This window comes from Pseudorasbora parva, chromosome 3 (genome assembly GCF_024679245.1).
Source record: "Pseudorasbora parva isolate DD20220531a chromosome 3, ASM2467924v1, whole genome shotgun sequence".
Classification (NCBI taxonomy): domain Eukaryota; kingdom Metazoa; phylum Chordata; class Actinopteri; order Cypriniformes; family Gobionidae; genus Pseudorasbora; species Pseudorasbora parva.
The window spans coordinates 24,166,996-24,190,953 of NC_090174.1; the positions used below are offsets into that span (position 1 = coordinate 24,166,996).

At 38.4% G+C, this 23,958-nt stretch overlaps 1 protein-coding gene across 3 annotated transcripts in view; it reads left to right on the forward strand.

Annotated features, from left to right (window-relative positions):
• Window positions 1-23,958, forward strand: part of arb2a (ARB2 cotranscriptional regulator A) — a 264,254-nt gene that overhangs the window by 135,372 nt on the left and 104,924 nt on the right. For all 3 annotated transcript variants that reach the window (XM_067438216.1, XM_067438214.1, XM_067438215.1), the window contains exon 8: window positions 7,482-7,601. In XM_067438216.1, coding sequence (XP_067294317.1) covers window positions 7,482-7,601 — 120 coding nt within the window. The remainder of the gene's footprint in view (window positions 1-7,481; window positions 7,602-23,958) is intronic.

A 23,958-nucleotide genomic window follows, 5' to 3' on the forward strand; every position in this document is an offset into this window, starting at 1 on the left:
TGCTTCAATGCGGCGTGGCATGAGGCGATCAGCCTGTGGCACTGCTGAGGTGTTATGGAGGCCCAGGATGCTTCGATAGCGGCCTTAAGCTCATCCAGAGTGTTGGGTCTTGCGTCTCTCAACTTTCTCTTCACAATATCCCACAGATTCTCTATGGGGTTCAGGTCAGGAGAGTTGGCAGGCCAATTGAGCACAGTAATACCATGGTCAGTAAACCATTTACCAGTGGTTTTGGCACTGTGAGCAGGTGTCAGGTCGTGCTGAAAACGAAATCTTCATCTCCATAAAGCTTTTCAGCAGATGGAAGCATGAAGTGCTCCAAAATCTCCTGATAGCTAACTGCATTGACCCTGCCCTTGATAAAACACAGTGGACCAACACCAGCAGCTGACATGGCACTCCAGACCATCACTGACTGTGGGTACTTGACACTGGACTTCAGGGATTTTGGCATTTCCTTCTCCCCAGTCTTCCTCCAGACTCTGGCACCTTGATTTCCGAATGACGTGCAAAATTTGCTTTCCTCCGAAAAAAGTACTTTGGACCACTGAGCAACAGTCCAGTGCTGCTTCTCTGTAGCCCAAAGTGGCTTGACCTGGGGTATGCGGCACCTGTAGCCCATTTCCTGCACATGCCTGTGCACGGTGGCTCTGGATGTTTCTACTCCAGACTCAGTCCACTGCTTCCGCAGGTCCCCCAAGGTCTGGAATCGGTCCTTCTCCACAATCTTCCTCAGGGTCCGGTCACCTCTTCTCATTGTACAGTGTTTTTTGCCACACTTTTTCCTTCCCACAGACTTCCCACTGCGGTGCCTTGATACAGCACTCTGGGAACAGCCTATTCGTTCAGAAATGTTTTTTCCGTGTCTTACCCTCTCGCTTGAGGGTGTCAATGATGGCCTTCTGGACAGCAGTCAGGTCGGCAGTCTAACCCATGATTGCGGTTTTGAGTAATGAACCAGGCTGGGAGTTTTTAAAAGGAATCTTTTGCAGGTGTTTAGAGTTAATTAGTTGATTCAGATGATTAAGTTAATAGCTCGTCTAGAGAACCTTTTCATGATATGCTAATTTTTTGAGAATTTTGGGTTTTCATGAGCTGTATTTCCAAAGTCATCAACATTAAAACAATAAAAGACCTGAAATATTTCAGTTGGTGTGCAATGAATCTAAAATATATGAAAGTTTAATTTGTATCATTACATTATGGAAAATAATGAACTTTATCACAATATGCTATTTTTTTGAGAAGGACCTGTATATGCAAGCAAGAGTTTGTTGTTAGTTGCCAGAGGCACAGCAGCTCCAGAAAAACAATGTGAGAATCGCAACTGGCTTTTTACTATGGCTAATATTACAACAACAGCATATCTTGGTTCTGCAAAACAGCAAAACTCCCTATTGCTCAACTCTCTCTCCTTCCCTATCATGAATATATATATACTCCCCCTACTGCTGATTGGCTACATGTGTGTTGTGGTGCTCAGTCCAATCCACTTTGAACAATGTTTCTCAGAAATTGCTTACTGCAACTTTAAGTGCCAGAGTCCACCCCCAGAACCACTTTAAACACTGTTAGAACCACTTAAAGAACCTGTAGTCCATGTGAATAGAGATACAAACAGTTTTTAAAGGCCAATCATGTTTTAGTGTATCAACATTATTAGGTTGGATTTTGACTGTGAACATAAAATTATCTATTTTTCAATATTCAATTTAAAGTAAAATGAGAGATTGTTTTACTACACAATGATTTATTGTGAGCTGTGATATGGAAAAAGCATTAAAATAAGCAATACATATAGATGCGGAATAAAAAGAAGATACTAAACTAATGGCTTGTCTTAAATTACATATTACTTAAAAATATCAAAAAGTACAATCCAAAAATGGTGGCAGACGTTTCTTCTGTGTGTGAAAAGTGAAATATATGTGTTTATAAATTATTAATATAATTACCTTGTTAACTTGTCACACCGGATGTAGAAGGTCAAACTGAGCTCATTCCACTGTGGGAGCAAAATTTGCTATAGTAATAAAGGATATTGTTTGCATATGGGAAATTGCATACAGAGTACAGTATACATACTATTAAGTAGTATAGTATTTGGTTTCAAACAGCCAGTGAAAGCATTGAAGGTTTATGTGAATCTGCTTCCATGTTAATTTTCTCTGCATAACAGAAAGAGAGATTTTTAACTTTAAATAAGCATACAAATTCCATGTATTTGTCTGGAAACTAGCATGAAGGCGGCTGTTGTAAACGATGTGTTAAAATATTTGAACAGCTTGAAAAGTCCTGCAGTGTAACAGAAGTGTCCTACAGTGTGACATGCTGTATTTCATCTTTAACTATTTTAAACCGCAGTTAGGTCTTTTTATTATATTAATTGAGATACTACATGAAATGTTTTATTTTATTTTTTCATTAATTTATCACACCATAGGACTGCAGTATTTAAGTTAATTGAAAAATAAATTAGATAAATGAAAATGAAGTGTCAACCAATTACATTACAATTCATTTATATATATTTCAACTTTACAATGTATATACAAAATATTTTATGTTATTAATTAATTGTAAGCTTAATATGAACATAGTAGTTATCTATAAGTAAAGCATTCATAGGTTGACTTTCAGTTTGTCCACCCAATGAGAGACAAGATTTTGGGGATCTTGTCATTATTTTTGCAATTGTGTTTGTTGATGTTGGCAATGCAGAAAATACATGCTTCTTTTTAATGAAGAAAAGTTAATGTCCATACATACACAAAAACACTGAGACATAAGCAACAGGTCTGCTCACTCTCTATGTCTTCTAGGTATTGCACATGCATGGATGAGGGCTGAGAGAGAGAGAGAGAGAGAGAGAGAGAGAGAGAGAGAGAGAGGGAGAGAGGGAGAGAGGTGAACCTGTCACCAGAACTGGTCTCTATGGGCATATTGTTTCGCAGGAGCTAATTAACCCTAGGAAATAATTACACAAATATGCAAATGCTGTTTAGATAAGTGTGGGCTCTATCAGAGGAGGTAGTCAATCATAGGGGAAGGGTTGGAGGGAGTCGGTGGTCTGTGTGTGCTTGCGTATGCGTGTGCGTGTGGGCCAGGTGTCATACTCTGTACCGGGTTGATAAGAGGGGGAGGACGTTACCTGGTTTTATGTGGCATCACCCTTGTGCAACAGTGGAAATTTCATTTATTGAAACACAGCCACACACACTTATCCACATATAGAACAACACAATGGTCAGTCTTCTGGTTGCTTCACCATAAAATAACCTTCCAAGATGCACATTAGTCTACAATAACAACTTGAAATTGCATTTGTACTTTGTAGATTCGGTACTTGATTTGATCAATGTCAGTTTAATTCAGGCCCGGTTCTGCGGTGCTGTTAGAGGCTGCTAAGCACCCAGAAACACAAGCAAGAACACCCTCAGTTGATACTGTAATAATACATTGGCAAAAAAGTATTTGGAAAATGCTCCAGTGCATATTTGTATATGCGCTCTCGAGAATTATGTATCTGCTTACAACGTGTTTTGCAACAGTAAGCAATTTAGCCAATCTCAGAGATAGTTATTGATCTCTTGAACGCAATGACCAATCAGTGTTTAAGTTAGTCCGATTCAACTCACCGCTCAAAACATGAGTTTTTATACAGTGCATACTTATGCAGGCTTGCAAAAGCTTTCATTAACAAACTAAATGTAGAAACGATGCAATATATTTATTGTGCATTGTTGGAAGCTTCATTGATTATAACGGAAGTTTGTGAGATCGGGTTGAACAGCAATTTTAGTGATTGTAAAGAGCGGTCTTGCCTTGCTTTCAAGGGTACAGCCTATATACAATCCATTGAATAGCCTGACAAGCCAGAACCACATCAAGATGTTTGGTCTGGATACTCACCATTGGCAGGGCTCAATCCGAGGGGCGGGATAAACGTTTGTCTCTCAAACTCCCTCTGCATGCGATAGGATAGCGCTACAACCAACCAGAGCAAGGGAGGTGAAACGGAGCTCGTTGATAGATTAAACATTCGCCGTATCCGGTCGGCAAAACTCCAAACACATCTTCCTTCTTAACAATGACTTCAGTGCCGTTCTTTTCTCAGAGAAAAGCTTAACTCCAAGTCTTCCAGAGCCGCGGTTAAAGCTGGTTCGAAAGACTGCCGTTCGCCAGCTTCTGTGTTGACTAGAAGCACGCAAACGCAACTCTGGCGTCATTATGTTAAGCCCCACCCACCGACTCTATACACGATGTGATTGGCCAGTCAAGAGCTTGGCGTTTACAGCTCAGAAGGGTATTGAGAGTTGCTAGACGACACTCGCGGGCAGATTAGTTTTGCTGCCGCTAGGGTGCGTCTAGATTTCTAGGCAATCCATTGAATAAAACTATTGTTTTTCATGCTGCTGAGAGGACCGGCAGCCAGTTGCATGCTGCAAAATATCGAAAGTGACATCTACATTTAAATGCTGGGTTCGCAGGCAGACTAATAGATTAATAGAAAATTGGACCCCATGACACATTATAAAACAATGCACTTCATGACCGCTTTAAAAGTCGCACTGTACAGTGCTATGGTGGAGCCGTAGCTTAGCCTACATCTACACTATACTAGACCACCCTCAGTAATTTCAGAAGCAATTTTTTAACTTTTTGTAATTTAGCTAGCATAGATACTTTCTTCTGAATTATGCCAACCACTCAGAACACCCTAGCAACCACATAGCAACACACATCTATCTACATCGCCTTATTAATAAGACTAGTTCTCTGGTTTGCTGGTTTTCATGGGCTAGCAGAACTTTCTTGTCAGAAGCTTGTTTTTCCCTGCCGACACGGCCTTGGTTACATCAGCTGAATAAAAAAGCTGCTTCAGAGGTAGAAAGAGTTTTTTTACATTTTGTCGAAAGATTGCAAGCCTTTTTTTATATCATTTACTGATGAATTGTATAGAATAAGACCAGGGACGTTTATTAATTGAGGATGAATAAATAAATGACTGACCACTACACCTCTTTGCGGTCATGAGTCCATGCTTGCCCGTGTGAGCACAGAGAGCTTTATGAATATGAAATGCGCTGCACTGCGATGATGACTCAGCTTTGGTTCTTCAAAAAGCTTTGATGTCTTAAGGGTGTGAGAGAAAGACATGCAAACTCGTCCCCGTTTTCACCGCCATGCACCCACCGCCCAGCCGTCCAAGGAGATCTGGGCTCAGCGCTTTCCGCCAGTTGCATCACGCCGTAACCCCCCCTCCCACCAGCCTGTTTATTTACTTTCATATTTGTGTCCCCTCGCCAACACAAGCCATCTCGGTGACAGGAAATCTCTTCCCTCCTGCCAGCTCCTTCAGCTCTAATTCACTTATTATTGTGCTTTTCAAAAAGCTAATCAATGTGGGAGAGCTGATGCAAGATCATGAGAAAAAGGCTAAATGCAGGGCAAGGCTGCAAACTTTCAGAAGCTGATTACGACAAGGCCAAGCTCTATATATCATGCAGATGTGTAGCTGCCGCATTCGCCGTTTTATGTCACCGACACCCACGTTCACTCACTTGTTGCTAGCGATTTTTCTCTAATTTAGTTGTTATTCTGCATTTAAGCGATTGCCGCATTTGCAAACAAACACACAGATCGATGTTGCATGCGCCAATGAATGAATGCCCTTTCTCTCTCTATCTCTCTCGCTCTCTCCGTCTCCGTCTCTCGTCTCACATTCGTAGAGCGTTATAACCCCAGGCCAGTGTTAATTACGAGTGTTGTGTTTGTGCCCTGCTTGTGTGACCTTCCCATGTAGGCCGATTATGTGTTTATCGCTCGTATAGAGGCCGTATTGATCAGTCAGTGGGGTACAAATTAAGATATAAACTTGACGTCACACAAGCTATCGAGTTTTGCATCGGAGGCATTTGCAGTATGCAAGACTCATTGATTAAGATAAATTGAACTGAGTGAATGTGGCTGTATGTGAGTTTATGGGTGAACGTCTTCAGGCAGTCTCTAAATTAAAGAGGTCAAACCTTATTTATTTGGGTTTATAAATATAAACTCTATCATATATTTTATTTACTGTAATGTGTTTTATTATTTGATATTAATATATTTTCATAAAATATTAGTGAGTTAATTAAATGGATGTCCACCTTTTGTGATATAATAAACCTGTCCTATGTTTTTTTTTCCCCGTTTTTAAATGCTAAATAGGTGAACAGGAGCATGTAAATGTGGGTCATTATGTTTTAATGTATCTGTCTGGTGTCTGTAAAAAAGCTTTTTTGCACATTAATTTCAATAGTTTAATTTAGTCCAAAGGTTTTTTTTGGCGAAACTTTCAGTTGTGAAAGTTACTGTATGTTTTCATTAATTAAGGGTGTAACGATATACTTTTACAGTATACTCACGATTCGATACAAACTACGATACTGAACTCACAATATGATACTTATCGCGATATTACTGTATTTTTAGCAGGACCCACAAATATTCCCCCTTTACAGAAAATTATATCCAACATTTTATATAGTCGTTTAATGTAGTAATGTCTACATTAAACACACAGACTGTCCCGGTGCTAGCTATCTCCTGTCTCTCCTGTTATTAATGCACTATAGGCTACATAAGAATAAACCATCTAAAACACTTTGAATAAAAACTAAATATGATATGGTGCTTTAAATGATGTTTGTGCTTTCACTTTGAGCAGTGCTGTTCCAGCGTGCGCGATTCAGATGATCAATGCCATCAATCAGTTCTAATCGCAAGAAAGCAATAGTCAAAATGACTATTTCCAAACTGTAAATGGTTAGTTCATACAATTTTTTTTAATTATACATTTGCACACTCTCATGTTGGTTTTCCATGTCACGCAAGCATATGAAAGTCAGTGTTTAAAAATAATAGCTTTTCTGCTGAAAATAATGTGCTGCTTTATATTTTTTGTTTCATTTTGTGAAATAAAAAAGTAAATAGGCTACTTTGTGCATCATTGTAAATCTGTTCATCATATAAAGCCATTGGGTCTCTTCAGAACAATTTAGATTAGACCACTCATTGTTTTTGTTTTTTTTATCTTTTAGGTTTTAGAGGAATGGACTTTAAATGCAGGGACAGAAAAATAAAAAAAAATAAAAATAAAAAAAAGAAGGTTTCAAAAAGAAAATCTAATAGGTTAGAAACAACATAAAGGTCAGTGCATGATGACAGAATTTACACATTTATGGGTGAACTATATCTTATAAATGCAATAAGCTGAGCCTTGGATAAAACTAACACTATATTGTGAATCATATTGTTTAAATCAATGATAAATAACGTCGCCATTTTTATAGCGCAATATAACAATATATCGTTACATCTCTAGTTTTCATTGGTATATTGAGCTTGTATTTTGCAATATAATTGAAAATTGTATTTCTCATTAAATTACTTTGTGTGAGCCTTTAACTTAAATTATTGTCATTCTGACTTTGCAGGAAAACGGCTCTCCAGAGGAACACACACTTTATGTGTGGGACCACTTCATCTCTAAATCACTCGCGAAAAACGTCTTCATCGTGGCACACAGCTATGGCGGCTTGTCATTCGTGAATTTGGTAAGTAGTTGTTAGAGGTTATTATAATAAAAAGGCCTCCCCTTCCACCCCCTCAGCACACACAGTCGTCTTAGTTAACGCTTAGTTTCTTTGAGAAAGTGCTGCTTTTGTAAACAATCCAGTTCATCTTTGTCCTAAGGCACTATCCACTTCCTTGAGTGGGAGGGAGGGACAAAGGAAAAATGAGAAACTGCAAAACTATAGCTTTGTTAAAGCATGCAGACAAGTACACATAACATTAGACCCTGAGAGGAAAGAAAGAGACGATATGGTAAATGGGCAGTCGGTCCCTGAGTACATGCCAGAAAGTCAGAAAGACAGAAGATACACAATTGAATCTTACATAGTCTCTCATTGGACTTAAAAATACAGCCTTTCTGTTTTATGTGAATGGTGAAAGAGTTATTAATGCACCTAAAAACAATGACAATTTGTTCATGAATCAGTTTTTAACAAAAACATTTACTGTGTAATTTTCTCTGTTTCTACATACATAGTGTATAGTTTGTGCAATTATGCAACTAGACGATTTTTTTGCCATTAACCTTAAAATGTAATGCAAATAGTGTGTGTATTAATAAATAACTAAAGAAAACAGCATATAATAATTAATGCTATAATATAATATCATTTTGGCTATTTCAAAAATATTGGTGGCCTATACTGACATCCTTGTTTTTAGTGCATTTCGCCTCCTATCCATTGCGTCATTTTCTTTACAGTTGCCTGTTCAAAGATAGTTATTGTTTTCTACTTACTGCTGTGCTTATGTTTGAGAGGATATCTGCTTCAGGTTTAAATCATAGACTGTAAAAAAAAACAATGGACATAGTGTCTGTGATGTCACCCATAGGATTCTGAAGAGCAGTTTTGAAGCGTAAAGTAGAGATGAGCTCTAGAGATGAGAGATAACAGAAAATGGGCAAAGAGGCGGGATGTGGGCAGAGCTGAGGTGACGTGATGACTAACAGACAGGGGATAAATGTCAATCCTGTCACTCAAAGTGTAGACAAAAGTGTTTATAATATAAACAAATGAGTGATAAAAAAATTCACCCCCCTCACAGTTGTCATGAAGGGCAAAATTAGCCGTTAGACCAAAACCCCAATTTGTACCAGACTGTAAACATGTTTTTTTTTCTTCTGCTGTAAAGTTGGGAATTTTAACATGGGGCTCAATGAGATTCTGCTCTCTTCTGGAGCCTTTCCCTAGTGGCCAGTCAATTATTTGCAGTTTAAGTTACTTCCGTATTGGCTTCAACAGAAACTGGGGGAGGTTGCCGCTTGGTTAGAACATTGTCCTACATTGTATTCTCTTAAATGGTTCCAGTGTTTGAAGAAAGTGTCTTTAAGTAACAGGTAGTAGTTGGCCGTTGATTTTCAGTCCATCTGTCATCTGAAAGGGTTCAAGAACGTATTTTGGGAGACTCCAGAGACTTGAGATTTGTGCCACTATATTTGGTTACACTTTCTTTTAGGTTTCCTTGTTACAGTGTAATTATAAATTTAAGTACTGAGTAATAATAATTAAATATGGCCTGGTTTCACAGACAGAGTTTAGATTAAGCCAGGATTATGTATTAGTTTAATTAGGGCATTTAAGTAGCTTTTATAAATGTGCCATAGAGGAAAAAAGAGGGGAAAAAAACATTTACTCTGTGTATCTTGCAATAAAACAATGGCACTAATATTTAAGATATGTCTGTGCAAGTTGCTTTCAGTTAAATGTAACTTTTTTTAGTTTATTCTTAGCTAAAAACACTTAGTCTTAATCTTTCAAAAATATATGTGCTCATTAATGTATATTTACTTCTTTCAAGTAATAAAGTATTCTCGTAAGTTTATAATATGCCATTGAAAATACATATGGGTGAGGGGTTCGAATGCTGGTCGCCATGTTGCCCCTCCATCTTGAAAGTACATTAGCCAAAGAGGGACATACCCGTAAATTCAAGCTTCGTTTTCGCATTTTAACACTCGATGGCACTGTGTCGAATATGAAGAGGGGGATTGCCATGTTAATCTTGGACTAAATCGGCCACCATAGGAGTTAAAACGAAATCAGAATTGAGAGGAATTGAAACTAATATTCACTGGATGGTCATATACCTTTTCACCGCTAGATGGGGGAAATATCACACAGTGTTAAAGGTTAGATCGGGCTCAAAAAATCAAGCCCGACCCTACCCGAGCCCGTGCACGTTGTGTCCGAGCCCGGCCCGGCCCGACACATTAACTGTAATTATGAGCCCGAGCCCGATTTAAACCCGACCATTGTTCAATACGTGGGCGTTTAGACGAGAACGAGCCTGTAATGAGCAAAGCGCAGCGAAGCGGACTGGTGAGCTCATGATAAAACTACATTTTGTTGCAATATTTTCATGTTTAACACTTTGAAGCTGCTTTGAAACAATCATCATTGTAAACGCGCTATAGGCTATAAATAAAGTTGACTTGACTCCGCTCAATAATCCGCAGGCGCGCGCTCATGATCCGCTCACCGGTAAACTGATGTTTGCTCAAATCCAGCTCAGACATTTATCTGTAGCTTACTTTGTTGTAGCCATTAAACAATGTGTTTTTTCCTTCATATTTATGTTTAAATATTATAATATTATTTTTACATTTCATCTGATTATGATGAGTGAAAAGATGCGACTGGGTCAGAAATGATTTTGGTGGTTATATTTAGTTTAATATTAAGTTTTGTTTTGTAGAAAGCATTTATTTCGTTTTGTTTAAATTGTATCTTAATTTTAAAAAAGGTTTCTTGGGCTAGTTGCCTGGATTTAATAAATAAAAAGCAAATAGCAGACTACAATCGCGAGGTGAAGTCGTGGGAGTGATTGCTTTCATTTCATCTCATGAACTGGAGCGCGCGTCTCATAAATAAACCGAAACTCAGCAGGCTACTCGCCTCACAGACATGACAAATATGCATATAGAAAGCTTGAAATGTCCACTTTTAAACGAAACGATTCGAAGATATTTAATGAAGCAAAGTGCAGTGTTCACGCGAGCAGCTCTTGACACAGAGCGTTTCTGTTCAGAATGCTGCGCTTCATCACTGCTCGAGCTGTGAGTTTAACACGCATTTTTACACTAATCCTGACTTGTGCAACTTTGTAGCCTACACATTTGTTTCTTAGTTGTTGTATTAGTTCTTACTTTGCTAAATATATATAATTTCTGATTATAGCATAGCTTTCTGCCCACCCAATTAGACTAGTAAAGTAGGGTAATGATTAAAAAAACAAACGTTTGATCACGGGCCCGGCCCAACCCGACCCGAGGATAGTGCAGGGAAATCTCAGCCCGACCCGGCCCGCGGGTCGGTTCGGGTCAGGTTCGGGCTCGGGCTCGGGTAGAGAATCTAAACTCTACACAGTGTAGCTTTAAGACAGCTCAAACACGCATTTTAGTTTGAGACTAGTCTTAAGCCTTCTCTGTGAAACCGGGAGCATGTGTACTATATAATTAGGGTTTGGTTTAGGGTTAGTTGCTTGTAATCATGCATAATTTACTGTTATTACTGTAGTAAGTACATGTAACATGGGAACTGTGTTACGCTGGATCCTTAAAATGTTAGTTCACCCAAAAACAAAATTGATGTCATTAATGACTCACCCTAATGTCGTTCCACACCCGTAAGACCCCCGTTCATCTTCGGAACACAGTTTAAGATATTTTATATTTAGTCAGAGAGCGTATGGAAGTGTATGCACACTATACTGTCCATGTCCAGAAAGGGAATAAAAACATCATCAAAGTAGTCCATATGTGACATCAGTTAGTTAATTAGAATCTCTTGAAGCATCGAAAAATACATTTTGGTCCAAAAATAACAAAAACTACAACTTTATTCAGCATTGTCTTCTACGTTTGCATTTCATCTACATACATTTCCCTTGCTTTCATTATATTGACAAAAATATTCTGATTATCCACTTTTGAATTTCATTGAAGAAAGTAAGTCATACTTATTTTTAAGACAGAAGAGGAGGAAAATGAAGACTAACCCTTTACCTTAACCTTGTGAAGTTTTCAGCTATGTACCCCTTGTTACATCACCTCTGGGGTCAAGGGTCAGGTAGCTTGTCACAATCTCTACTAGTCTAGGTGTGTGCATTGTAAGGACAGAGCACTCTGTCTAACCTTTGACCTAACATAAACACATACTTTCTTGCTTTCTTTCTCACACACTCCTACACCTACATGAGAGCACTTTTCATGAACCCGTTCCACTTTTCTTTGAGAGAGAGAAGGGAGGGTAGAGTGGATGGCCGCGACTTAGCATTCCTCTGATAATTCCAGGAATATATGTTTTTATCTGAGGCAGGAGTCTCTGTCTTTTGTAATTTGAATATATCTGTTAAATATTTATGTGGCGTTGTGGCCGTGACAGCCCCTTGCTGGTGGAGGCATGGTGGTCTTCCTCCAGAGATCTGTTTTTCTCTGATGCATCCCTGTTTTTTCCCCTCCCTCGCTTTCAAACACACACACACAGGCGGAATGCTCACTTAAACACAATTTCTTATACAAACCATGCTTATGCCTTTCATTGGTTCAGTTGTCTCTGGTATGGAGTGGCAGGTAATTTTGGTAAACTATATGAGAATAACTTCATCAAACGCAGATATTTTTTATATTATGAATGATCATGCATAACATCTCAAGTTAAAGTTGATTAATAATTTTAGCTGCTTAACATACTTTTTTGTAGTTTGGTAGCCTTTAACTCCATATCCTATAACAGCATACTATATGTATGCCACACTCACGGCTTGCCTTCTTCCCATAGTGCATGCTGGTGCCATGTGTTCCCCAGGTACCGTGTTTCAGTTCTGATGCTCACATGGCCCCTTTTGGTGGTGGACAGACAGGGGTCAGCATGGCTGACTTGTCTGTGGCTATGCAGCCCCATACACAACAAACTGTGATTCACTGTGTATTCTGACACCTTTCTATCAGAACCAACATTAAGCTGCAGTAGCTCGTCTATTTGATCGGACCACATTGGCCAGCCCCATGTGCATCAATGAGCCTTGGCCGCCCATGACCCTGTCACCGGTTCACCACTGTCAGACCATTCCTTGGACCATTTTTGATAGATACTGACAACTGCAGACCGGGTACACCCCACAAGAGCTGCAGTTTTGGATATGCTCTGACCTAGTCATCTAACTATCACAATTTGGCCTTTGTCAAGCTCAAATCCTTACACTTGACCATTTTTCCAGATTATAACACATCAACTTTGAGGACAAAATGTTCACTTGCTGCCTAATATATCCCCTTCACTAACAGGTGCCGTGATGAAGAGATAATCAGTGTTATTCACTTCACCTGTCAGTGGTCATAATGTTATACCTGTTCGGTGTGCGATATATAAATCAGTACTTCAATCAGTACCTGAGATTTTTAATGTCATAGTTTGTATGCTATTTCAGCCACAATGTCACATAAATAGAAACTGTTTCTAAAATAGAATCCCCTGACACTCGCCGCATATCCCTGTGGAAGTTGGTTGGCCAAAAACCCCTGATTTTCAAGGAAAAGATACCTGTTGTTGTGTATCGCGCTGTCATGTCACTTCTGCTTAGGACAGTGTGGCCCTCATTTATCAAAAGTGCGCACACAAAATTTCAAGCGTACACCTTGCGCACACCTTGCGCACACCCAAAACCACGGCAACTTTGAGATTTATCAATATGGACGTTGGCGCACTGCACGCTCTAATCCTACGCCAGCTCAGGAGGGGGTGTACGCACGTTTGGAGTTAGTGCGAAAATGCGCAGAAAAACTATTCCTAACGCCACAAAACGCACTGACAAAGATATGCTATATTATGGCCCACTGTAAAAACAACAATAACAACAAGATAGTAATTATAAACTGCAGTGTTTATTTTTTTGCAACATGGACTTGTTTAATTTGTGTGACTTTACCAAAGCATTTGATTTGTAGGCATGTATTCCTCTAGTTGCGAGCCTGTGCGCTTTACCTGACGTTTCAGGGTTAGGCCCAGCAGTTGTGTACAGACTGGGACTGACAAAATAATATAAATTACATTCTTCTTTTAAAAAACAAAATAAAAATAAAAAAATAAAAAAATAATAATAATAATAACAACAATAAAATAAATAATAACGACATTCTTCTTCTAAATAACAATAATCCTCATTAATAATAAAAACCATAATAATAATAATAAGAAGAAGAATCTTACTACTTGTCATGTAATTATTAATGTGAATTAATGCTACTCCACATCACATCATCATCATCACTATTGTACACCCCAATACATGTGCTGTGATACGAAATTAAATGCTAATTGTTTCAAAACATGTGCTGTAAAATAATGCATTGTGATAGGTAATTTATCATCCAAACAGCTATTTAAACTGCTGGAGTGCGCTTCTCAACCCCCACACTATTAACAATACTCGTAATTTGGGTCCATATTTTGTTTTTATGGGCACCTTTAATCCCACTCTTTAAAGGTCCCATTCTTCGCGTGTTTTTGGAGCTTTGATTGTGTTTACAGTGTGCAATATAACATGAGTTTATGTTTCGCATGTAAAAAAACACAGTATTTTTCACACAATTGACTTATCTGTCCATCGCTGTTTTCTCTGTCCTAAAACGGCCTGATGATTTCCTTGTTCTATGAAGTCCCTCGTTCAGAAACACGTAACAAGTTCTGATTGGGCCAGCGCTTCCCGTGTTGTGATTGGACAGCAGCTTAGCGCATTTTGCCCGGAAAGGTCCCGCCTCTTACCAAAACGGGGAGATACAAGCGCTGAATGTGCGCTCTTCTCCACGTGAGAGAGCAACAAGACCACGCCCCCTTTTTTGCGTGTTCTTGTGGGCGGAGGGTTAGTCAACAAACGGTTCTAGTGACGTCATTACATCCCTGCACTTCCTGCTGTAGTCCAAACCGGCCGTTCGCTTTAGGCTTTGAAAGGGAACTTCTGTTAAATAAAATATCTCGCTTGGCATTGAACTTTGAGCTTTATAATTTTACAGGTATAATTTATGCTCTAATCGCAAGATTATTTGAAAGATGGAATCGCGAAGAACGGGACCTTTAAACTCCCAAATAAAACTATTTCGTTTTTTTCCACTTTCCTGGTGATGGTCTCGATGGGCACGTCTCAATCCTCTCACTAGTTCAGTAGTCAGGGCACTTATCAGGGAGTCAGCCCATTGACTTATGTCCTAATCAGCGCCCGATCTCCACGTCGGAGAAGTTTCGCTTCTTTGCCGTCTTCCGTGTGTCCATGGTGTAAAATGAGGGCGTGGGGGAGGCGGATACTTGAATTTATAGGGGCGTTATTCTAATGACGATCGTTTTCAGCTGCGGCATTTCTCAAGGGCAGTTATTGCGTACACCTGGATTGCAGAGGTGCGCACAGCTTCATAAATCAGGCGGTGAGAGGAGTGTAAGCATAATTTTACGCCAACATATACGCCCGTTTCTATGCAAGATTGATAAATGAGGGCCAATGTAACTCAAGTGAAACGTGAATAAAATGTCCAGTGTTTTCAAGTATTCATTCATTCATTCATTCATTCATTCATTCATTCATTCATTCATTCATTCATTCATTCATTCATTCGTTTTTGATTTATTTTTCATTTGAAATGTGCTGACTAGTACTCTAAAAAAAAGTACTTCTACACCTCTTAATTGGCAGTGCTCCTATTTAATGAGAGGGCTGTGCATGTGACTAGTAATTAGGTCTTAAGTAATGGCTCAAGGTGAAAAAATCAGAGGCCAAGATGGACATAAAGAAATTTTTAGCTCATCATAACAGATTGCTTGAAAACATGCAGTCTTTGGCTTAATTAATGCTCCCTTTAACTCTTAACAAACACATTTCTGATCAGGCACATCAAACAGTCCGATTAATGTCTTCAGCATGTTCTCTCTCTCTCTCTCTCTCTCTCTCTCTCTCTCTCTCTCTCTCTCATTGAAATTCGATTTATTTTCGAAGGCAGTATGTAGTAATTACAGATACATCAAAGAGTACCTTTAAGTAAGAGTGGTGCGTCAGGGTTGGATAGCTTTATGTCAGGACTCACTACTCCATCTCTGTGTTCCTGTTTCAACAGTCTCTGTTTCTTGTCATAGCTGTGCCATGAATTCTGAGTTAGACAAACAGTTCTCTTCTTGCTGTCTGTTACTCTTGTCTGTCCTTCTTCTGGCTCTGAGTTCCTGTATCTTCATAGTATGCCAAGTACAGTGTTCAGAGTAAATGAGGACAGCCCCTTTGAAAAGTAACATTTAATGAACACAAAAACAATTTCCAAAATGTTGACACGACTAAGTTTAATATAACATATCTGTTTAACTTATAACATGAAAGTAAGGTTAATAATAGAACTTTATTTCTAACATATTTTTCAGCATCTCAAATTAGGATGAAGCAAAAATTAGTACACCCCACAACAAAAAACTACTACATCTGGTACTTTGTATGGCCTCTAAGATTTTCGCAACATCCATCTGTTTCCATTCTTCAAGACCGATCTCTTTTAGAGACTGGATTGAGAGTGATGCTCAGCTTGTCTCTTCAGAATTTCCCATAGGTCTTCGATTGGATTCAGATCAGGAGACATAGACTTGGCCTCGGAATCACTTTCACCCTGTTCTTCTCCAGAAATCCAACACTGGCTTTAGATGTGCGTTTACGATCATTGTCATGTTGGAAAAGTGCACAGAGTGATGGTAGCATCTTCTCTTTCAGTATAGAGCATTACATCTGTGAATTCATAATGCCATCAGTGAAATGCAGCTTCCAGACACCAGCAGCACTCATGCAGCCCCACATAAGGACACTGCCACACCACCATGTTTCTCTGTAGGCACCATGCACTTTTCTTTGTATTCCTCACCTTCGCGACGCCATACAGTTTTGAAGCCATCATCTCCAAAAACATTTATCTTGGTCTTATCACTCCAGTGTAAGAGTCCCAGTAGTCTTCATCTTTGTCAGCATGGGCTCATTTTTTGTGCCTGGGCTTAAGCAGGGGCTTCTTTCGCGGACAGCTCCCATACATGCCACCCATCTGCAGTGTATGCCGTATCATGTCACTGGAAATAGTCTCTGTAGTTTGGCCTTCTACTTCTTTAGATAACTGCAGTGAATTTGCATGCCGATTTTCTTCATCCCTTCTCATCAGAAGATGCTCCTGCCGAGGTGTTAACTTTCGTGGACGACTATCTTTTTTATTTTATTTTTGTACCACTTTTGCTATAGTTTTTTTGACTGAAAGCAAATGATCTACTTGTAGCTTTCCCCTTTCTGGTGTAAATAAATTATTTTCTTACTCGGGTCATTTCTCTTTCATGTGATGACATGAAATGGGAAGGAGTTTTCTTTAAGTACCCATCTGTAGTCAACTGTCTGCAAGACACCCATGTAATGAATAATTCGAATAACTCAACTGTGGTTGAAATCTTGTTAAATTAGACATTTGGAGTCTAAAATTAAACTTTGCTCCAGACACTTTCAGTGGGGTGTACTTATTTCTGCATCTCCCTAATGTGAGTAAAACTGAAAATGTTGTTCTCTAATATTATTGTTAACCTTACTGTCCTGTTATAAGTTAAACAGTTAAGTTATATAGTCTTGTTATCATTTTGGAAATTGTTTTGTGTTCATTGAGAAATGTATGTTACTTTTCAAAGGGGGTGTACTCATTTATGCTGAGCACTGTATGTGCTGTAAGTTTGCAGGTGTGTAGTATGAATACATTTCTGAATATACATATACTTCATCCATCATGTTGACATTGTCAAGCTGTTTAATGATCTATGATTAGTAATGGAAACTGCAAAGACTTTAATGATTTTGGTTCTTTCCAATGGTTTCATTATCAAAACTATGTATTACACAACATAACTATACAAACAAATTCCATAATGTCCATCTTTAACCACATGTTGACAGCATCTCGACTGATTTAAGTCTCACATGCTATAACCCAAACATGCTTGATTCACTAAAAATAACCAAAACGTTAAAATCATTCATTCAGAAATCAGACTGGACTGGTTATTCTGTGTTTGATTTACTAAAATAACTGGCTCATTGAAATCATATGTTCGGGAATCAAACTACACTAGTTGTAAAGTAAATGTTTGAATCAGATCAGAGTCTTAAGAGTCATTTGTGTGGGAATTGGGCTGTGAGTTTCATGTATAGTGTTGCAGTGTTGTGGCACAAAAAATAAATATATGCACTGGCTTAAACAACAAGAAAAAAGTAATTGCATGTGCTGTTCCATCCACATCGACCAAAACCACTAACTGTCACTAAGCAAAATGTACACTTCAGAATCTCTGGACATTTCTGTTTCAAGTCACCATTAGAAATGATTTATCTGTGCACGTCATTATTTACATATAAAAATAATAAATCTTCCCCCTAATCTTTAATCAAAACTACTTCCTTTCTCAATTGCAATGACATCTCCGGCGGGACAACCTGTCACTCACATGAGATCAAAGCAAGAGCAAACAACAATGGTCCAATTAATTCCTGATGGGCAAAATCTTTTTTTTTTTCTCTCTCTCTTTCAAGAAGCCGTTTCATTTAGATATACGTCACAATTGGGAAAATATATATGATCACAACTTCCGTTTCATGCCAGTGTTGGCTTGCCACTTGATTAATTGTGAAATCTGGGTCCTGGATTAAAACTGCCCTTCAACTCACCTGATCATACCTGTCCCTTCTTCTTTTCTTTCTCCATCTGATCTTGTTTGATTGCCGCATTGGCTGCTCCAGTGGTTGCTTTCATCTGTGAGTCTTGCTGGAGGCCTGTGGGAGCAGCCATCAGGGCAGAGCTCAGCTCCGCTTAACCTTCCTGACTCTGCCAGAGAAAAGAGCCGCCGGATTGGAGAAGATGCGGCACATTATGTAACGAGTTATGCAAACGTACATCTGCCTCTCATTGCAACAGCGTGTGGTTGCCCACAGCTTTGACGAAATAAATAGATCAAATGTACGCGTTATTGTGTTTTGTGTGCCGCATAGGTTAGAACCTTGTGTTCACACAACCGATGTGTGGATAAGAATCTTAAGTCTGTATTCACACTTGGTAGGTTTAGTTTGATTAAATTGGACTCTGTCTTGATTGCTCTGCATTTCTCTTCATTTGAATAAGTGTGACTGCTTCTTTATCTCTATCTGATTTAGAACAAGCAGAAATCTGTGAGAAATATAACAAAAGAATGCTCCTGTTAGGTTGTGGAGAGCGCTGTCATATGCCATAGCTGCACATAAGGCAAGGCGACCCGCGTTTGAGTCTCAGCTCAAGGTTTAAGGCTTATTTATTAATGACGTCATCAGCGACTAGTCAATGTCAAGTCGTTCGAGACCCACCACTTACAAACAAACTCTAGTGCTTTTTGACTGCAACATGGACCAGAGACCCCCGAACGAACCAAAAACAGGATGTGATGTCGCAAGATGTGACCCTAAAAATGATAGAATGCTCAAGAATACCCAGTTCGTCACATCAATGGATCGGCGCTACTCGTAAACAGTTCGGTACATGCATTGGAACCGCCATTTCCTTGCTGCAGATCTTCATTTTTGTGTACTATAGAAAAATTTCTGCCGCTGTTTTGACTTCTGCACATTTCATAAGCTGTCTGTGAGTTCTAAGCTGGTAAAAATACCACCTTATGTATGCACATAGAATGAGTGCATTTAGCATTATTTTGGATATTCAGCAGCAAGTTCCATCGTAAAATATACGGCATAAAAGCTGCTTATTGTTTTGGATTTTCTTTCCTTAGGTTTGGTGTTAAAAATGAAAGTGTGAACGGTAAGTGAATCAGGACAAAATTTATAATTTTCTTTTTTGGTCTGGACCAAAAGAACCAAAAGAGAGTTCTGAACTACAAGTATACTTCACTACTTAAACACTTCAGCTGTAAGTAACAAGTAATAAGGTAGAGGTAGCAATGGCCATGTTTCCACTGTCTGGCCTAAAGCAAGTGTGCTAGTACGTGCCAGGGCCAGTCGTGTTTCCACTGTCCCTTCCAGGGCTTGATCAGGCCGCATTAGGGCCAATTGACTAGGGATTTTTGGCCCTCCAAATACCCTGGTCCAATGTGGACCATCTAGGCCTTCTAGCATGTTCCTGAACAAAGGCGGAATTTACCAGAAGTCCAGAAATGGTCATCGCTGTTGCTCATTTCCCATGTTGCAATATCAGGCTACCTGCTAACTTCACATTTTTTAGCTCAAAACTCACTTTCAGACACTAGTGAGTATTTGAAGTTATTTAAATATTTACAGTGCCTTGCGAAAGTATTCAGCCCCCTTAAACTTTGCGACCTTTTGCCACATTTCAGGCTTCAAACATGATGTAATTTTTTGTGAAGAATCAACAACAAGTAGGACACAATCATGAAGTGGAACGAAATTTATTGGATATTTCAAACTTTTTTAACAAATTAAAAACTGAAAAATTTGGTGTGCAAAATTATTCGGACCCCTTAAGTTAATACTTTGTAGTGCCACCTTTTGCTGCGATTACAGCTGTAAGTCACTTGGGGTATGTCTCTATCAGTTTCGCACATCGAGAGACTGAAATTTTTGCCCATTCCTGCAGAACAGCTTGAGCTCAGTGAGGTTGGATGGAGAGAGTTTGTGAACAGCAGTTTTCAGTTCTTTCCACAGATTCTCGATTGGATTCAGGTCTGGACTTTGACTTGGCCATTCTAACACCTGGATATGTTTATTTTTGAACCATTCCATTGTAGATTTTCCTTTATGTTTTGGATCATTGTCTTGTTGGAAGACAAATCTCCGTCCCAGTCTCAGGTCTTTTGCAGACTCCATCAGGTTTTCTTCCAGAACGCTACTGTATTTGGCTCCATCCATCTTCCCATCAATTTTAACCATCTTCCCTGTCCCTGCTGAAGAAAAGCAGGCCCAAACCATGATGCTGCCACCACCATGTGTGACAGTGGGGATGGTGTGTTCAGGGTGATGAGCTGTGTTGCTTTTATGCCAAACATAACGTTTTGCATTGTTGCCAAAAAGTTCAATTTTGGTTTCATCTGACCAGAGCACCTTCTTCCTAATTTTGCATGCCCAATTTTTCAGTTTTTGATTTGTTAAAAAAGTTTGAAATATCCAATAAATTTTGTTCCACTTCATGATTGTGTCCCACTTATTGTTAATTCTTCACAAAAAATTACAGTTTTATATCTTTATGTTTGAAGCCTGAAATGTGGCAAAAGATCGCAAAGTTCAAGGGGGCCGAATACTTTCGCAAGGCACTGTATAGTCCATGCTGAAGCCTACTTATGCTAAACATTGTGATAATAAATGCATATGTTTATGGAAAATACCAAAGGCAGCTTGAAGAACATACAAATCATATATAATTATAATCGTGTATGTACTATATTTGGTTTCATGTTTCAGGTCTCTCTTCCCGGTGCCTTTGTTTATATTCAACTAATGCATCCGCATGGGTCATAAAAAACATGCCTCCAGTTAACACATAACTCCTTATTTTCCTCATGAGCTCCCTCTGTTTCTCTGGCTGAAAGAATAACAGTATAGTGAGATAGGAGTGGTCACTCAAACCTCCTCAGATCACACAATTTTTTGGAAAAATTAATAAAATCTCACTTTTTCTAAAGAAATGTGATGTAAACATATGTTATAAAATAAAATAAATTCTAAATTGGACTTAAAAGCCTTAATGGAGTTAACAAATAGGCATGTGTTTTCTTTTTAGGTGAAATGGTAAATTGCAGTTTGATTCAGCTTGATTGATGTGCACTCCTGACACAAATTAATACATAGGTTAAATATCGATGCTGGAATAAGTCTTTAAATAAAGACAAAATGTTAGCTTTTGTCATTCTCACTTTGTGAATTAGCTAGTTTACAGACAGCTCAGATGGTGAAATGGTGGGGTCATGTGAATTCATTCTATGGAAGCATGGTGAGAGAGGAGCTTTAGGGCATCGTTGCAGGGCTACTGGCCTGACAGTGGAAATGCAACTTGATTTTGGCCATTGGCCCTGCGCGGCACGTTTTTAGCCCTGGTCCTACAGTGGAAACCCGGCTAATGTAAATATAGTCTTGGCTATTTTAAGTGCATCACTATAAATTTTTTACATTTTACGGCTAGTGAGGTGAAAAGTTTAATTGTTGGGCCCTGATGGAGATGCATCAGAGCTCAGTTTCTCGATATCTACTTGACTCCGAGGTGCTGCAATCTAGACACCAAGGATTTGGTTTCTCTTCTTTACCTGAATTATGAATCTTGGCCTGTAGCACTAAAACATAGTCAATTGAACTCCAGAATACAAGCTTTCTTACAGGCGTTCTTATTTTTTTTTCTTATGCTGTCTTTCATTTCTAATGTTTTATGTTATGCTGGTTTGTCTTTATACTTTAAGACTACGGTCTTAAACAGCTCTGCTGTCTGTAAAACCTTCTGCTTGGCTCTGATATCTAGCTGATTCACTTGCTGCAGACTGATATGAAATATGAAACATTCACAATTGCAGAGATTTCTGTCCAGCCCTGCATTCAATATTAGATTCTCTTTTTATTTAAGAGTGGAAATTTATCTGGAGGACGAGTCAGTTAATTATTCATTTTGATTTTAGTGATTTATGTAAAACCACACACAATTAACACAATTGACAGCCCTAAAAATAGACTTTTCCAAATAATATATAATATACTACCCTATACACTACCATTCAAAAGTTTACGTTCTGGAATTTAAAAAAATATATATTTTAAGTTTCTTATGCTCATTATTTAAATTTTATAATATTACTGTACTTATTCCAAATAAATACAAGGTTTAAATACAATAGGTACAGTGATATTATAAAATTTAAATAATTGCTTATTGTTTTAATAGATTTAAAAAATGTCTTGTAATGATAAAGCTGAATTTTCATAAGCCATTACTCCAGTTTTCAGCGTCATGCTCAGAAATCATTATAATGTGCTGAACATATATTAACCTCTTGAGGCGCATTGACACACCTTCAGGCTTTATGTCACTTTGTTTACCTGTGTTTACTTTTACTACAGAGACTATTTCCTAAAAATATTAATGATGTTAACAAATTATACATCATTTGAAAAGTAAATGAGTTTAGTGTCTATATATGCCTCTGCTTTACAATATTGTAATTTGTGTCGCAAATAAAAATGGGACCTTTGAAAACAACTCTTACTTTTATCTTTTTGAAAATTCTTTAAAGATTCATTGAATAGAAAGTTAAATTTGATTTATTTATTTGAAATAGAATTTTATATATAAGACTATATATTTTATTATATATATATATATATATATATATATATATATATATATATATATATATATATATATATATATATATATATATATATTGTTTTTTTTTTTTGTTATAATGAAGTTGTCTGTATTTATTAGATTGTTTTTAACTCTGTAGAGAGTATATAAATTCTACATAGAATTTTTAAACAAACCATATTTTTAATATCGGATTGGATTAGTTCTGGAAAAATTGAATCGGTGCATCGCTAGTGAGAACTCCGGTCTGACGCACACGCGGTCTGATGCACACGTGGTCTTGTGTTATTTCTTTGTCACATCTCGTGTGTGTTTGGTTGTGAAACGTAGTATGCCGATGGGACAGAGTTGTCTGTGATTCTTTCTCTTGTACAGTCATGCAATGTGAAACCCCCTGTCGCCGATCCATACGTGCAGTGTGAACACGGCAGCAACTGAATGCTATACCAGATAGGCATGCCGCGTGAAAAGAGTTTGAAAACCGTCCAGTCTGCACTCGCCATAACCAATCACAGCATATTTCGTATTTCAGAAGGAGGGGCATGATTGAAATCGGCGTGTTTCTGCCTAAGACTGGGCTGAGAAGTGCTGTATCAATTCGTTTTTTTGACAAGTCAAGCATGAAAACATATTCCATAGCACCCAAAAAACAAAATCAAGACTTCGTAAAAGGGCATAATAGGACCCCTTTAAGTCCTGAATGGATGATTTACACTGCAGACCAAGGCTTTCTTTGGACCTCTGCATTGTTGGAGAATTCTCCTGATTAACAACACACAGTCTTCACAGACCCTTCACTAAACCTCAGTGTGTGTGTGTGGCTCATTTCTCTAGCTTGAAAAAAGATCCTGACAATCAGCATTGTAAAAGATTTCCCCCATTGTGGATTGGCTTTTTCCTATTTACCTCCTCCCTGGCATTGTTTTCTTTATCTGCCTATTTGTGCCATTTTCTGTTATTTATTTATTTATTTGATTTATGACGGGCCACTTCAAACCCGATTTTTCCCT